Source organism: Squalius cephalus, assembly GCF_949319135.1.
Source record: "Squalius cephalus genome assembly, chromosome: 18".
NCBI classification, from domain to species: Eukaryota; Metazoa; Chordata; class Actinopteri; order Cypriniformes; family Leuciscidae; genus Squalius; species Squalius cephalus.
The window spans coordinates 25,618,637-25,633,671 of NC_137139.1; the positions used below are offsets into that span (position 1 = coordinate 25,618,637).

The 15,035-nt window shown below is 36.6% G+C and overlaps 2 protein-coding genes across 2 annotated transcripts; one reads left to right on the plus strand and one right to left on the minus strand.

Annotated features, from left to right (window-relative positions):
- The first annotated feature begins 407 nt into the window (after positions 1 to 407).
- On the plus strand, positions 408 to 5,362 carry gtsf1 (gametocyte specific factor 1). Its single transcript, XM_079849062.1, has 7 exons — positions 408 to 567; positions 1,166 to 1,287; positions 1,389 to 1,515; positions 2,628 to 2,708; positions 3,574 to 3,637; positions 4,064 to 4,134; positions 5,020 to 5,362. Coding segments are annotated over exons 1-7 (552 nt in total). The 5' UTR covers positions 408 to 482; the 3' UTR covers positions 5,022 to 5,362.
- Positions 5,363 to 13,936: 8,574 nt separating this feature from the next.
- rprm3 (reprimo, TP53 dependent G2 arrest mediator homolog 3) lies at positions 13,937 to 14,687 on the minus strand. Its single transcript, XM_079850245.1, has one exon. It carries the CDS (start codon positions 14,471 to 14,473, stop codon positions 14,159 to 14,161), a length of 315 nt encoding a protein of 104 aa, XP_079706371.1. The 5' UTR covers positions 14,474 to 14,687; the 3' UTR covers positions 13,937 to 14,158.
- Positions 14,688 to 15,035: the final 348 nt, after the last annotated feature.

A 15,035-nucleotide genomic window follows, 5' to 3' on the forward strand; every position in this document is an offset into this window, starting at 1 on the left:
TCATGAATATAAAAGTTGGGTGACCCTCCCCCTAGACTAAAAAAAGTTGGATGACCCTCCCCTCAACAAAGGATAAAAAGACATCACCCTATTTTCCTCCGGTGGTCCATTCCATAAATACCGAACGGTCCCTAAAAGCAATTGATTGACAATCTCAATTGATTGCAGGCAGCAGGTAAGCACGCGCAATTCCTCAAGACTACAAAAAAGAGCTTTTAGACTACGAAAGTATTTCCAGTTTTGTTTTTTCTTTTTAAATGCGAATGTTTTTGTTTTAAAATTCACTGACTTTTGGCCTCGCTTTTTCCCAAGTGGTTTGACCGTCCTGCTCAGCACGTGCCGCTTTTCTACTGATTAGTGTGTTGCTGGTGTTTTATTTGGTTTAATTTCACATTTGGCGTGTTTCCTTTAGGGTGCCATTTTTATCAGAGCTAACGGAAGACGCAAGGCCACAACCACCCAGACCTCCAGAGGACGCAAGCATGGCCACTTATAGATTCGGAAGTAGCGTCGGCCCGTCTGGAGTAAACTCTGAAAATCAGCCGCGCAGCTGGAATGAACAGAGCGGTAATTTAATAGTTGGACTTGCTATATCACTACGTTTACATGGACAACAATATTCCGATATTATTCCTGATTACATCAATCCGGATGAAGTTATACTCGAAGTAAACACAAATCGAATTAAGACAGTTTGAGTATTCGCATTTTAGGCGCATTATCGAAGTGTATTACGCATGTAACTTACACCGTCACACTATTAAAATTAGTGTGCGAGTTTTCGCCGCATTTGGCGACAGGACATAAGAGCATAGCTTCAGAATTTGTATCCGCCCTCGCCTGTTTGCACGAATAGAATGACAAATAATGAACTGCACTTGAAGCTTTCGTATAATAAAAAACCTAAAACTGTATATGGCATTAATCGATCTTTGTTATAACATGTAAAGCGGGAACATGAAAGGAATATTCTAAAAGTAGTTCATAAACACCTTAATCAGAATATTATCTTATTCAGAATAAGGCCAATAATTAGATTACTGCTGTCCATATAAATGCTGTTAAGTCACATTAATCAATTTATCAAAATTGATCATATGCTTCTTTTGGAAGCAAATAAGTACAGTTTCTATGTTGCATTTGATGGCGCATCTTGTTTCCAAAGCTTATGGTGAAGACGCTTGTACTGATGATGCCGACCCCAACAGGATTGTGCAGTGCCCATATGACAAAAACCACCAGATCAGAGCCTCTCGCTTCCCTTATCATGTTCTCAAGTGCAGGAAGGTCGGTGATGGCACGGGAAACGTTCTTCATTTGTTTCATGCATTTATTTTACTGCTGCCTTGGTTTGTTTTAACTTTATACGTCTACTTAATCTGTTTCAGAACCACCCCAAACTGGCCAGTGAGCTGAAGACCTGCCCCTTCAATGCCAGACACTTGATTCGCAAGCATGAGTTGTCTCATCACATAACAAACTGCGAGGACAAGAGGTCTCTGAACGCTGAAGAGGGTTAGTGTTGCATGTGTGAATGCGACCCTCTTGTCGTTCCAATCCAGTAAGACTTTCGTTCATCTTCAGAACACGAATGAAGATCCTTTTAATGAAATTTGAGACCTTTCTGTCCCTCCATTGACAGCTACACAACTACCACTTTTGACGCTTCAAAAAGTTCATAAAGAGATTGTAAAACTAATCCATATGAATTGAGCAGTTAAGTCCAAATATTCTGAAGAGACACGACAGATTTATATGATGAACGGATTGAATTTAAGCTTCGATTCACAAAAACATTCATCAACTCACACATCAGTTGTGGGAAACGGAAGCTCAAGTATGTTCGCTTGACGTGCGAGAACCAATGAGGTTCATTCTCGTGTTACGCAGCACGTTTGAGCTTCAGCAAGAACCAATGAGGTTCATTCTCGTGTTACGAAGCACATTTGAGCTTCAGGAAGAACCAATATGTGCGTAGAACCAATATTGAGCATATGTTTATGTTCTCTGATCAGTGTTTAAATGTGAAAAGCCTAAATTTAATCTGTTCATCATATAAAGCGATCAAGTCTCCAGAATATTTGGACTAAACCGTTCAATTTAAACGCATTAGTTTTACAATCTCTTTATGAAATTTTTGAAGTGTCATAATAGTTGCGTAGGACTAGGAGCTGTCAATGGAGGGACAAAAAGCTCTCAGATTTCATCAAAATACATTGTTCCAAAGATGAACGAAAGTCTTACGGGCTTGGAACAACGTGAGGGTAATTTATTTTTGGGTGAACTATCCCTTTAAATTATATTTGTTGAAATGTGATTCATAGAAAAATGTGGTAGTCCATTAAAGTTGTCACAGAAGATTTGTAGCTTAAATATTACAAATTAAACTTGAATGAGTTCTAAATGTTAGCTTTAAAGCTATACATCTGGCAGGTCATACCATGTGACTTTTTTTGGGAAATTTTATTATTGTGCATGCTGTTTTAATGAATTAAGATTAAACTGAACTGAAATGGTGAAATCAAAAGGTCTTTTATTTTTTTATAAAGCCGTTAAAATTAATTTTATCTGTGATCTTTGCATTGAAAATGCACGTTTTGTCAATCTTTTTTTTTTTTCTTGTCCAGGGAATATAGAGGTCCTGGAGAAGTTCCAGGTGCCCATTAACACCTGCACAAACCCTTCACCTAATGAGGACTGGGAAACAGGTCTGTGACCATACATATTTATTTGTTTATTTTTAATGCATTTGTTCTATCATAGATTTTTCCCTAAACCTAACTACCTGGATAGTCTCCAATCAACGTTCCCTGGGTCGTCTCCAATCGACGTTTAATATATAGTCTACCTAACTAACTTTCTTCCCTAACTAGCTTTCCTGCTGCGCAGCAATGATCAACAAACAGACTTCAGCAAATGTCCTTTAAATGCTTTAATTATGGCTGGGAGATCTCAGAGCAGTTCTCCAGAGCATCTCCCAAGAAGAAGCAAGGCCGGAGGATCTCAGACAAATTCCATTGAGAATCCCACCAGCTAACACGAATACAACAGTTTTTATAGAATGGGGGGTATGGCAAAATTATATGAATTTGATTGGTTCTTCATATGCAAACCCTTCTGTTACTAGGTAAAGCAAACTTTGTTTTAATGATTACTTCATTGTTAATCACAAGGTTCTAACCTAGTCATCTGTCTAGTTTCATTTCCCATATTTGTTATTTTTACTCACACAACCAAAGTCAAAGGGGTATGGCAACACAACATACAGCATTCAAAAATACAGGACAGAACGTTTTAGTACATTGTGTTTAGTGTTAGTTTTGTTAGGCCTAAAAAGGGAAGTAAGGTTAGATGTTAGAGTTAATATTAGTTTGATGGACAGTTTGCTATTTTTATTCATTAAAAATCCACCACAGTTCTTATTCTAGGTCTCTACTGTATATCTACTTTGGCATTGCCACTCTACCTTATTCACTATGTATGGTTTCTGAATTATGTGTTTGGTTTTGGTTCAAATGAATAAATCCCCACTTTCTGGATGATTCCTTTTTTTGGGGGGGCATGTGATTGCAGAGACTGATGATAATGCTGCCTTGTTTGTCTGGGGTGAATCCAACAATCAGCTTGCTCAAAACAGGTGAGTCCTTGTGCTTTTTTTCTTTTCTTTCTTTGTTATAACATTTATACATCAGAAGTCCGTTTATATGGAGTTTGAAAATCTTTAGTCATGGCACATATATTCAAGATGGTGTGTTTTTCTTATTCCTATAACACTAACCACAAGTATATGTACTGTACAAATTGAAAAAGGGGCATATAAATGTTTATTTGAAGCGTTCAGTTATTTCTGCATCACAAATGGAATTGCAAAAAATGCTTTTCAAAACGACCATCCTGGATAAACAGGTGAACAAGCAGTTTCTGAGCATTGTATTTTGGAGAAATGAACCTAGAAATAGTTTGCTTACAGTTGTCTCTACACAATAAGCCAGTATAAAAGTGTTTTTAATGGCAAAATGTATAATATTTGCTTTACGGAGATTTGTGCTCATGTTTTTGTTAGGCCAGAGCCATCTACCACCATCAGTTTATCCGATGGACTACGGGCACCACGGACTCTGCCATGGAAACTCTGTAAGCACTTGAACACTCTAAATTTTAACCAGAGGTGCATCCCAATTTGCATACTTGTGCACTTTTCTTGTATTATAGATAGTGTTGGTAATGTGTTCACACTGAAAATTCCAAAAAGAGAAAGTACACTTTAAATACCCAAATGGTGCACTTAATTAACCGAAAAAACAACAACACTGCATCTGAAATGGAATGCTTCCCTACTAATTAGTATGCGAAAAACAGTATGCCAACAGAGTAGTAAGTCCGAATGCATAATATTAAAAAAACTTTAGACGAAAAGTCCGTGGATGACCTACTACTACTGGCGAGATTCTGAAGTGCGCTTTTGCTTGACACTTTACTATCCCATTAAGGCCACAGGGTGTATCGCGTCAGTAGCTGCTTCATATGCATCTTTAATGTGGCGTTGGCTATGCATAGATGTGCATCGCATCGGCCTCAGTTATGGAGATGCACATCCCTACTCAGCTGATGCTGGTAGGTCACGTGACTGTAACATGGCAAGATGTTCTATGTCTGAATTTGATTCATATTAAATAGAATGATTTTGAATAAGATTCTGCAAGTGTGGACACTCAACTGTCGAAGGTTTAATAACCTAGTAAAGGGGCTATCAGACTCCAATGCTGAATGACAAAATAACCTTGCAACATTTATACACTAGATGGTTGAGTACATAGTGCTTAGTATATAGTGCATAATTTGGGTCACAACTCGTGTTTTTTATGTGTGCTTTTGAACAAGTGCTCTTCTGAGTTACAAATGCACCAGTAGATGGCAGCAACACTCTTACCTGATTCAAACAGTTCTGTTTTGTTTTCTTAGTTCTGTGTGTGGAAACATTGTCATTCATACATTACCTTTCCCCCTCTTTTTACTAAGGATATGTCACCACTGGACGGACTTCAGCAGAAAAGCTTACTTTTTAGAATACTTTAAGCACTGTGTGGTTTCTAGCTTAACCTGTTTATAGTCTACTTATCTTTTAAAGCTTTTAATTTTGAAGTGTTGTGAAATAATAAAAATATTTCCCTTTTCCTATTTTCTAAAAGTTAATGCACATCTGTAACCGGCTAGCCTCTTATACATTTTAGTATTTCATCTTTCAAAGAAGAAATCATAAGTATAAATCTTTCTGGACTATTTGTTTAGACTCTTTTGCATTTCCCAGCAATGGTAACCTTTAATTTTGACCTGTATGATTCATTAAAGGTTTCTTTAAGCGTAAACATCTGTCTGTTGCATTTCTTTTACCATGCAGTTAAAGCAACAGATTAAAATAAAAAATGTAATCATTACTTTTGAGGATTTGATTATTAATTTAGCTTCACACAACCATATTTACTGAAATTGTTACCTGAGTGATTTTATTAAGTTACGCTAATGAGATTGTAATACTTTGTAATTTACAGTTGACAAATTGCTGTTTTGATAATGTAAAAAAAAGTTTTAACATTTTGGTGAAACTTTACTGTAAGGTCTCATTTGTTAGCATTAATGCATTAGTGAACATGAATTAAATTGAGCAATATATTTGTAAAGTATTTATGAACCTTTGTTGATACTAGTTAATAAAACAATTGTTCACAGTGCAGTAAATAAGATGCAACTGTTTTAAAAAATGTAGAAAGTTCTGAAATCAACATTAAGGTTAAAAAGTGTTGAGCAATTGTTCATTGTTTGTTCTTAAATGAAACCTTAAGTGTTACCCAAGTTTTAAACCTCTTGCACATGAAGTATAGAATACATTTCTACACTTTGCAGTACATTGTGCAATATATTGAATGTGTTTTTAAATGCAGATAAAATATAATTTGTCAGATTAATCAATTATCAGACATTAACAATGGTGGCTTCTTGATAGCAATGGATTAAAGTAAAATGAACTATTCTTTTGAAAAGGACGTGTGTTTTAGCAGCCATTGGATTTGTTTTAACTATCCACTTTGGTTTACAGTAAGGAGTCATTATTGCAATTTCTTTTAAACTTGTGAGAACCTGATGTTCTCTCACAGTGCGCTTTTTGTGCGTTTTTAATTAGTGCGTGAACGTTCTGTCCTTTTTTCTCATTACAGTGGCTGGTTTGAGTCACTGAGGCGATGGCTAGTGTAACCCTGTGTCTGTCAATATGAATGGAGCATGAGTTAGTGTGGCAGGGCCACAGGTCTGCCCCCTCTTCCTCATCTCCCGTGCCTCGTTTAACCCGCACAGACAGCTGGCTACACCAGCTCTCCCCTGCTAGCTGCACTGACAACAGACATTTGCACAAATGACTGTGTGTGCTTGAGTTTGTGTGGGCAGGACTGATTGCTCGCCCCCTCTGGCGTCTCTGTATCTGTGTGCCTGTTAAACACAGCTGTGTAGCGCTTCCTGAAATGCACTGTTGCTTCAAGGAGCAGTTTACGATCTCTGTTTCATTTTTATACTTAGCACTTTCGGCATGTGTGCGCAAATGAAATACAATGCAATACCAAGAATGTTTTCTTGTGCGACTGTTATAAATAAAAAATAAATAAAAAAAATATATATATATAATTTTTTTATTTTTTTTGTGGAAAACATGATACATTTGTTTTTAGAATTCTTTGATAAATAGAAAGTAAAAAAAAAAAAAAAGTGAATTAGAAAACTTTTAAAGGCATTATAAATGTATACTGCCACCTTTGATCAATTTAATGCATCCCAGAATAAAAATATTAATATTTTCAAGAGTTCTCACTGACCCAAACTTTTGAACATTAGTGTACTACTTCTGCATTAATTTCCATCAAATTTTGAGTAGTACATTTCTCACATGATTTTATATTTTTATAAAATAGTTTCATGAATGGTATTTGGGAAATGCCACAAATAACCTGATGGGACCAGAGCATTTTTCACCCATAGCTCATTAATATGGGAAAGAAAATTGCCCCTCTCCTCAATTCTTTAATCTTAAACCCTAACTAAAGTAGAAGCTAATCCGATTACATGCAAGACATACTGCAACGTGACTCACAATAAAGACCCCTCATTTGCATCTGTTTTTCTGTCCTGCAACAGATGCTGAAATTACCCAGCGTCATGCTAGTCTCACACGCTTCCATTTTGCTCAGCGTTGTGTGCTTTGACACGAGCGTGTCCGTTCATCATTAGCCTGTGCCTTGCATCAATGACACTCTGCAGAATGGGACCGCTATGTGTGGAGCTGACTAGAAATGGGTCACTTCAGCCTGTCAGCTATGCTGAAAGAAAAATAATGCAATAATGTAGAACTAATGTTTTTGTCTCATTCATCTGGATTTTAATGGGGATCATTAATAGGCTTTTCCTTGTTGATAAAATTGGACATGAATGCATCTTCTGAAGCAAAATATAGAATTATTGTATGAATGCCCTTTCTCTGGAATGCTGTAAAGTATTCATGAGGTGCAAATATATTCTGTCCTTCAATTAATTTTCCCCAAAGAGCAATTCTACCAGCCCATGCTTTGCCTTTCCGTTCTGCCGGCGTTTGTTACATCAGAGAGCGCCTAACATTAGCGTTTCAATGCTGTTTACTGGACCAATAATAGTAATTTAGTATAACTTCATTGTTCTGTGTAATTTTTTTGGTGAAAACTTTTTCTCACTGCATACTTCACAGAACATGCTTAAAGCAATTTGTGATAGTTGCAGCTACATGAAACCTATGGAAGCCTAGTAAATTATAACTGTCATACCTGACCTTTTATCACTTTATGACTTATGTAATTTCGACTGACTCATCATTTAGACTTTTAATGTCATGGTTTTGACTGACAATTTTGGCATGTCATAATTATGACTTTGTCATAAGTGTGACATTTAATGCCATAACTATAATTTATCAAAGCCTAAACGGAACACATGCAATGAAATGTAGAATGCTGCGGTGTCACATTACTGCGTTGCATGTATAATTCAGTAAGTGGCATCCAGTTCTCATCTCAAACTTTTTACATTAAAATTTTAGATTTTATTTCAATGGTCTACTTTAGACATTCTACTAACTATAACATAACTTTACAACTACATATCAACTAACTCTCATTAGAGTATTAATAGACTGCTTAATATCTGCTAACTGTATTTTGATGGTCCCCCAACAGACATTCTACTGACTAGAAGTAACTTTGCAACTACATGCTTGCATGGACTTATTCTCCTTACCCGATCCCTAACACCGAATTCTAACCTTACAGTCTACTAATACTCTACTGAGAGTTAGTTGACATGTACAGTAGTTGCAAAGTTACTCATAGTTTGTAGAATGTCTTTAGTGGACCATCAGAATTTTTTTTTTTTTTTTTTATTCATATGTGACCGTGGACCACAAAACCAGTCACATGTCAATTTTTCTATATTGAGATTAATAGATCACATAAAAGCTGTAAATAAATAAGCTTTCCATTGATGTATGGTTTGTTAGGATAGGACAATGTTTGGCTGAGATGCAACTATTTGAAAATCTGCTGCATTCACTCACAAAAATAAATTTCTTATATACTGTATTTACGGTCGGAAATTTACAAAATATCTTCATGGAACATGATCTTTACTTAATATCCTAATTATTTTTGCCATAAAAAAAAATCTATAATTTTGACCCATGCAATGTGTATTGTTGGCTATTCCCACAAATATACATGTGCAACGTGACTGGTTTTGTGATCCAGGGTCACAGTCTTGTGTGATTTTATTTAAAGTATAATCTTTGGTTGTTTGATCAAGCTATGAAATCTATTAATTCATGGAAGGTATTAAGCACATTGCACTGTGGTGTTAATTGGCATATTTTGGTAAATAAATCATCTGTATATTTTATTTGTACAGATACATCGGCCCATGTTATACAAACTGCAAAAATAGTATGAACATAGCCTTACTTTAGCTATTTGTCTGGTGCAACTTATGTTTCCTGTTACCTCAATTAATGCCGAGCAGTGATGCACTTAAATCGATGTCATGCACTTAAAGCATTCAATATTTACTTGGATCTCTCTAATTGTTAGTGTTCTTGAAGCACAGATGGTAAAATCAGTTGGGCAAGGACACTTAATAAAGGTTCATTATTTGCATGCAAATGATAACTGAAGGACTTAGAGCTTAGGTCCAAGTCTCAGCGCTGTCTGGGTCACGATCTGCGTAAGCACTGTGAAAGGGCCGCTCAGCAGGACTCAACGTGCTGCAGTTTGAGACTGCATGTTTGAAAAGGTTCAGCAAGACATTTATGACAGAAACCCATGGGAAGCACAGTCATGCAGTGCGAGTGGGTGGACATCCAGCAAGAATTTGATTTCATCACCGTTTCTTAAGACTCAGAAGTTGCCTTATCTTACTATTTAACATGATTGGTTTTTGTCATTTATCACACAGCTTTCTGGAATGCTTGATTCTGATTGGTCAATCATGGCATACAGCTTTTCCAGGTAACTAAAACTGGCGTGTCTAGTATCACTCCACGGACTCACGGTGTCTTGTTTCATACAAACACAACTCGCACAATCTTGCATCTTGTCGATTATAGTAAAAAAAAACGTATATTGCTGTAATATTGTTTTAATGTTACCTAGGCCTACATCTGATATAGATGTGCAGTAAATGGAGAGAGCAATAAAAATAAATCAAACTTTAATAATTAGTTATAACTTTTCCACATATGGAAGATTTTAAGAAATGCAAGCACGTTTTGCACTCTAATACAAAACCTAGAATTATTTCAAAGCAAAGCATGTCTACTTCAGATGACCTTGATATAAACACCCATAAAACTTTATAGCATGCCTTTCATCAGAAAATAAAATGTATAACTATACGCAGCCAGTAACTCAAACTGTCAATTGTCATTAAAATCTTGTTATGCAATATTTGGTGTGCTGTACAAACATTTGCGCTTTGCAGAACTGTGGCTGGGCTTAAAATGCCTTTTGCTGTCAATCATATTTAGACTCATTGGACTGAACAAAAAGGAAGGGATGGGGGGGAAAAACAGTCTGTCACTTCCTGTTCCTCACACACCACTGGAGTGATGGGTCGCTCTGTCCTGACTGTGATGGAAAGGTATTGCAGCTGTTACTCCCAAATGCTGAGCGAAAGTCTGGGCCTCGTGGGTCGACGGGGATCGTGTTAGAGCATTTGCATTTGTGCATGCAAAACAGAGATAGGCATTCATAGGGAGAGAGAACAATACCAACAAAGATGTCTTGACAAAATAACTGAATTAAAAAGGATGAGAGAGAGCGGCCAGGTTCACTGTCTGGACATCACGGTGTCTCATGTCAGTTATTAAAGCATCTGTGGGAGTATGATTAATGCCGTACTAAAGCATTATTAAATTAAAGTCTATTTTAAAATACTACTGGCCAATATGTTGTTTCTCTCAATGCTTTCAGTAATAAGAGATGCTTTTTTGTGGAACACTAATAATTTGGCTTATTCAACAGATAACTGATGTAATTGATTCAATTGATGTGTGTGTGTCATGGAGCCAAAACATGCAGGCATCAGTGATGAGCTCACCCATTATTTTACCACAATTACTGTTATCACATACTAAGGTTTTGCTAAATATATAACATTTGACAGTGAAAATTCAATCATTCATATGTGCGAACACACTAATGACACCAGAACTTCTCCAAAGAACTATACTCTAGAATTCTTCCAAATGAAGGATTCTGTATAGAGAACGTAGTGTGTCAGTCTAGGGTTACTGAAGTGAGATGGTGTGATTAAATGCAGCAAGTTTTACTCCCTAAGTTATGCAGTTAGTCTCCAGAGAGGCTTTTTTTAGACCTTGTCCCTTGTGGCTTTTCAGCAGACCCTTGATTTTGTATAACATCTGTCAACGATGAATGAAAATACTGATTACTTTTGGGGAGTTAAAGCTGCCAGATATGATCTAAAAAGAAGAGATTTCATAGATGGTGAATGGATTTGGATTCAACCCTAAGTAGTTTAGGGCATCTTTATATTGTGTTTTTCTCAGTGAGGTTTGGTGGCAAACAGTGACTTCCTGTGTACTACTATAAAACTCCTTGAGTTTTACACAATCGTTTGTTGCGTAACAGTTAAGGTGGTTGCAACCCACCTAGTCCCTTTTTTTTTAATGCTAACATGTATTGTAGGGACCTCACGTTTTTTCCTCTTCTTTTATACTCTGACATTTCCCCTGTTCCATAGCCTTTCTAAAGCTCTGTCAGTTCGTAATGCCACATCACTTCTCAGGACCGTACCGCTGTCTGACAGCCACTACCACCGGGAGTGACCTTTTCTTCCATTCCTTTCATCCATGCTTGCACTCGCTCTCCCTATATCTTTAAAGAAGGGCTGAAGAAATATAAAGCAATCACGGCATCAATCATTCAGTGCCTCTCTGAGGAAAATTCATGAGAACCCGTAACAAGATTCTCTCTTTTTAGCTTCACCATGATCTTTGTGATATTCTGAGAAGAAAAATAAGATATGCAGACTTATAAAAGTTTATATTTTTTATTTCATAACTTGAAAAATGTAAAACATTTAAACAATAGATGTGTATAAAGATACGTACCCATTATACATTCATTCTAGACAGGCCCATGAGAAATCTGCAATAGTTTTGTTTTTAAAGAAACCAAATAAACAAGTTAGCCAAAAAAACTATTTAACAAAGACATCAGTAAACGATTATAGAAAGTTTATTAATACACATTTGAGTGATTCTGAGAATGTAAAGTTGATGAGAAATGAAAAAAATCAAATTGGCTCTAAACATTTGTACACTGTACAGCCACTCAAGAACATTCCACGACTGATCCCTGAACCAAACTTAAGTAGATTTGGATGTATACTTTGGGATGGCTGTCCTGCAGGAAAGTCCATTGATCATCAAGCTTCAGTCTGTGCACCGAAGGCATCACCATCTTTGCCAAAATGGCTTGATTCTTTAAAGAATTCATGATTTTCTACATACAGTGAAGATTTCCACTTCCTGCAACAGCAATGCTGTTTGACCATAGAGATGTGTTGTTCTGCTCATAGGCTTTGCCTTTTGTGCACCAGACATACCGCTGATCCATGGGTCCAAAAAGTTCTAGTTTGGTCACGTCACTCCATAAAACATTATTCCATAACACCACAAATATATTCAAATGAAATTTAGCATATTCATGTCGACCTTTTGTTCTTCTTGGTCAAGAGTGGCATTTGACAAGATGTCCCAACTTGAAGGTCATGCTTGTCTAGTGTTCTTCTTATACTCTGCATTGGAGGACAAAGGGCCATAATCCAGATTAGAAATTAGAGATGTGTGTGTGTGTGTGTATACAATGCTGAAAATATATTTTTTTAAAACTATATGTATATATCATGTATATTATTTATTTTTTAATGCTGTTGATTCCTGTAATGGCAAAGCTGAATTTTCAGCATCATTACTCCAGTCTTCAGTGTCACATGATCCTTCAGAAACCATTTTGATGAATAGAAAGTTCATTAATTTGAAACTGACTTTTTTAACCAACATAAATGTTGTTAATAAAAGTGAACAAAAGTAATCATTTATTTTCAAATAGATACTGCCTGGGCCTTGTCACAGTTTATGAATGAAAAGCGGAATAAACTTGAATAATGTTCTTTATGGTATTATATCCAACACATATATGGTATAGTGGTGCATTACAAGCTTCATTAAAAGCATTGAGATTTAAAAAATCAACAGCGATCGGTTACATATGTCCGGATGGGGTCTTATTAGCTGAATGTCCTAGGATTGGGGTCAGTGATAGAGCACACAGCCTTAATCTCTAATTTGGATTATGGCCCCTTGTCCTCCAATGCATGTACTGTATTTCAGCACCATCTTTTCTAAGGCAGTGACTTTATAGTAACGTCTTTGGCATGTTCTGAGCTGTCACATGTATTGCATAGCAGTGTGTGTACAAATAAAGAGGACAGGGTTTTACCAAATTGATTTTAGAGGATTATGCAACATTTCCGTAATGCTACTTATAGGTTTTGGTTTAATAACACCGATATACAATGATATTTATGCAAATAAAACAAGGCTGCTGTTTTTGCAGTTTGTTAATGTGCTTTGCATACTGAGAGCCAGGTTAAATTACATAATGTATAGTTTACACAGCTACTAAGAAATGTATTAAAAGCTCTGTGGTGTAATGCAGCTACGAGCTACGGCAAAAGGAATAGATGGAACATCGGGCCTCCATCGTATGTTAACTCGTTTATTGTCTCATCTTTCTTTTAATTGATTTTCATTCTTTTCTCATAGAACTTGATTCACATTCTTGCTCTGCTGAAGACACTTTATGGTTGGACCTCTTCGACAGACCTGCAGAAAGGCTGAATATATTCATGTGTATTCTGATAACAGGTGTCTTTCATTAAAGATGCCGAATTAATATATTATCTGTTATATAATTAAAATAATCATATATTTGTCAAAAACCTGAAACGTGATGACAGCTCAACATGATGGATAGATGTTATATAATTAACTGGTTTGTTTTGATTCGGCCTGATTCAAAGGTTCCGTTTGAAAAATTCCAAAAATGTCCTTTAGAAACTAAAATAATGTTTTAGAATGCAGAATGAAATTCATGTTTAATTTCATTTCAATCCATTTTTTTGCATGCAAGTTCACACATGCAAGTTCACACAATGTTCTTTCTCCAACCCATTAAAAATTATCAAATTATTTCAATTGAATCAATATATGCAAATTATGAGTCACATAAATCAGATACAAAACATTGAAATGGTCATTCCTGGATTAATGAATTTGGTTATCTTTGTCTGGTCTTCTTGTTTCAGGTGATGTTTTGATTGAATATGTAAACAAATATTTAACACAACATATGTTTGACCTTTTAAAAAAAAGTCATTGTCAAAGGTTCTGGTCCAAGATGAAATGGCCTATATAAAAATCCAGTTAGTTAAGCACTGGCATGGAAATCATACCAACAGGAGTCTTTCATTAAAGATGACCAGTTTGTGTCAGTTAAGTCACTGGTGATTCCACTCATGCAGCAATCATAATAATTTCCGCGTCTTTAGAAGGTCTTCTGTCCTCCACCAGCAGGTTGATCATACTCTCGGACTTGATGAGTAGATTGCACCCTAGGAAGAAGATGCCGAAAACGACTGTCAGTGACAGCACACAGAGAACCGCTATCTGCACCAAACGCATGATGAACTGATCGCGCTCGTCCTGAATCGGTGAACCGAACCCGTCGCTGGTGGTGACCACCGAGAAGTTGCAGCATCCTCGGACGCTTTCCAAAGGATGCTTCGCTGTAGACATCGTCCGGTTCAGTAGTCCGTGTGAAACATTCATGTCGATTTTTTTGTGGCGTGTCCAACGAGTAGCTATTTATGTTTTAAAACTTCCAAAGGATACCGGGTTTGCCAAAGTCACTTGTGCGTTTCCATGGATATCATGTTTTAAAAGTAACAAACAGTCGTTAAGTACGTGGAAGATAGTCTGATTTATTTGTGTTGTATGAATGCAACATCCAAGCATCTCCGCAGCGATCTTAGTGATGTCTGGGAGAGCGCGCACTCCGCTATTTCAGTGCGCCTTTGAGCGCGCGCTGAGAGGCGCGGCCACGCGCACACACTTTCTTCTGAACTCACAAACCATAGAGGTTTGGAAGGAGGGGTGTCTTAAAAGTACGTGTGTGGGCTACAAATAACTGTTTTGAAAGAATTTTCAAACAAAATGCTGTAACCACGAAAGCTGCATTATATGGCTCTGAATTCGCTGTTTGTAATGACCACAATTTCTATTAAATTCTCGTATAAAGGTAAGTGAAGAGAGACATCTGGTCTAGTGATTCGCTGTTGATTGGACTATTCTTTAAGAACGCCTATAAAATGTGTGTATAAAATATATACAA